The 2,625-nt window shown below is 36.8% G+C and overlaps 1 protein-coding gene across 1 annotated transcript; it reads left to right on the plus strand.

Annotated features, from left to right (window-relative positions):
* The first annotated feature begins 558 nt into the window (after positions 1-558).
* On the plus strand, positions 559-1,923 carry LOC137714089 (transcription factor MYB59-like). Its single transcript, XM_068453378.1, has 3 exons — positions 559-732; positions 845-974; positions 1,241-1,923. The coding sequence occupies exons 1-3, from the start codon at positions 606-608 to the stop codon at positions 1,761-1,763; spliced, it is 780 nt and encodes a 259-aa protein (XP_068309479.1). The 5' UTR covers positions 559-605; the 3' UTR covers positions 1,764-1,923.
* Positions 1,924-2,625: the final 702 nt, after the last annotated feature.

The raw sequence follows: 2,625 nt of genomic DNA on the forward strand, positions 1-2,625 counted from the left end.
CATATTTAGTTTGTAATGTGAAATAATGTTCTCTTGTTACATTTGTCCGTCAAACAAATACTTATACTGACATGTTATAAATTTGATTCACACAAGAATCAACTACACTAAATACCTCAAATTCACAAAATTTGAGAAGTTCCTCACAACAATCAATTGATTAGTGACTAAATTTGTATTAATTTTGATGAATATGATCAAGTGATTGTGTAGCGCCTTCACTCGTACGATTGGGTAGTTATAGGCCTATGATATGAATACATTATGAGAATTGCACCAACGGATCAATCTCTTGCTTCGATTATTGCATTCAAAGTGGCTGACATCAGATCGATAAAGTTCCTTACCACAAAAAAGCATGCGTGGAACACATGGACGGTGAAGATGGCAAGATGCATTATCAGCAATATTATAATCACATACAATAATCATTGTCACTCAACATGGAAAATGGGTAGTATATGTATCAGTACTGGACAGCAAAGCTTCAATGTACAAAAAGAAGAAAACAGCAGAAGAAGGAATCAGAGAGAAAAAGGCCCAAGGGAATTGAAAAGGAGAAGAAAAACGGGAAAGGAATCATCAAAGGAGCATAATTGTTAGTGATGAAAATGGTGCAAGATCAAGAACAAATCAGAAGGGGGCCATGGACTGAGCAAGAGGACTTCCAGCTGGTGTGCTTTGTGGGCCTGTTTGGAGACAGGCGATGGGATTTCATAGCCAAAGTTTCAGGTTTGAAGGTGGCGGGAGACAGATAATAGGTATGGTTATTTGGAGATGGTCGGTTTTTGCAAGGAGCTACCATTTAACCAACATATGTATGGCGTGGTTTTGTTACTTGTAGGTTTGAAAAGAACAGGTAAGAGTTGCAGGTTAAGATGGGTTAATTACTTGCATCCTGGCCTCAAAAGAGGAAAGATGACTCCTCAAGAAGAGCGCCTTGTGCTTGAGCTTCACACCAAATGGGGAAATAGGTTTGACCTAAACAAACAAAGCATCTCAATTATTAATTCATGTTTATCGTCATTTGTTTTCCGTTATCTAAACATTTCAATCGTCCGACTCTAACATGCTATGTTTCCAGACTATGATCAGGACAAAGAAATTATATTTAAATCCAGAACATAGGATTTTGATTCACAGCCTTATAACATAAAAATCCGGAATTTTCTTAGAAACCCTAAATTTCAGTTCTTCTGAATTTGAATTTACTTGACATAGAATGAAATTTTTTGTGCAGGTGGTCACGAATTGCTAGAAAATTACCTGGGAGGACAGACAATGAGATCAAGAACTACTGGAGGACTCATATGAGGAAGAAGGCGCAAGAGAAAAAGAGGGCAGTGTCTCCCTCATCATCTTATTCCAATTGTTCCTCCTCATCAAACATCACCACAGCTGAAGGAGGGGCAAGCTTCTACGACACCGGTGGGAAGGAAACCAAAGCATCATCAGGAGGAAAGAAAACTGGAGGAGGAGACGAAGCGAAAGAAGACGAGAAAAGGGAGCAAAGGGAGTACTCACTAGACGATATATGGAAGGACATCAATCTGCCAGAAATGAACATTATTGAACCAGTTTATGATGGCAACCTTTCTTCTTGTCCTCTAATGGTTTCTCCGACGCCGTGGGAATACTGTTCCGACTTGCTTTGGAAAATGGATGAAGAAGAAGAGAGTAAGAATATGTTTCTTCCTACACCAAGTGGTGATCACCAATTTCTGTCATGCTATGAATATGGAAAAGCATCTCTGACTGGCTGATGTGATTAGGATTTTATTTGTTAAGATTTGTTTATATGTGAAATAGTGTTTAAATTAAGGAGAGCTTCTAACCTGTATAATAACATTGGTCTGATCGGCTGCACCAGCCAGCCATCAGATGCAGATCACTTTGTTTTATGCATTACTAGTTGTAATTAGAGGTGGCAGATCAACCTATCGGATTGTTAATAGATACCAGTTAAGAACTATTTGATTTGATTTTGCCATAATATAAATGTGAGATTCGTAATGATGATGATGATTTATGGTAAAATCAAACTAAATAGGTGTTAATGGGTATCCATTAACAACCAATGAGCTAATTTACCACCTCTGTAGTTCATGTTCTCTCTTTGTCTTGTGTGTTTTTCAATTTTCAGTCAGGATTAAGGAAACAGAGAACTTCAAAGCTTCCTATCATGTTGGTGTGGCATGCCCATGGAAGTATATTGTATATATGCTTTTGAGGTTTAATTTTGAATCAAGTTGGTGTAGTCAACCATATAAATTTTCCTTTTTGATTTCGCTTATATATATGTTATATTATGGAAACTACATATATGCAAGGTTTTACGGAAATATATAGGGCAACGGAAAGTATGCAGACATTGCTGAAATTGTTCTGACCAAGTACAAACAGTACCAAAGTTGCTTGATGTAAAATTGGAAATGATACTAGATTATCAGAGCTAGAGAAACCATAAAAAAGAATTTTATTATGCACTCATATCAAACCCATTTATCCATATTTCAAGAAGAATCTTGAATTATGAGAATAAGAACCCTTCATGACAGAAATTAAAAAGGTTCTACTTTTATAGCTTTCCCAGATATACTGTTTCGCTTTTATTTTTCAGTGGGA

Source organism: Pyrus communis, chromosome 14, assembly GCF_963583255.1.
Source record: "Pyrus communis chromosome 14, drPyrComm1.1, whole genome shotgun sequence".
Taxonomy (NCBI): Eukaryota; Viridiplantae; Streptophyta; class Magnoliopsida; order Rosales; family Rosaceae; genus Pyrus; species Pyrus communis.

Excerpts from the sequence above, each read along its gene's own strand:
- LOC137714089 (XM_068453378.1), top strand. The coding sequence starts at position 606 with ATGAAAATGGTGCAAGATCAAGAACAAATCAGAAGGGGGCCATGGACT. Across the intron at positions 733-844 it reads TTTCATAGCCAAAGTTTCAG|GTTTGAAAAGAACAGGTAAG; the intron begins GTTTGAAGGTGG and ends TGTTACTTGTAG. Across the intron at positions 975-1,240 it reads CACACCAAATGGGGAAATAG|GTGGTCACGAATTGCTAGAA; the intron begins GTTTGACCTAAA and ends TTTTTTGTGCAG.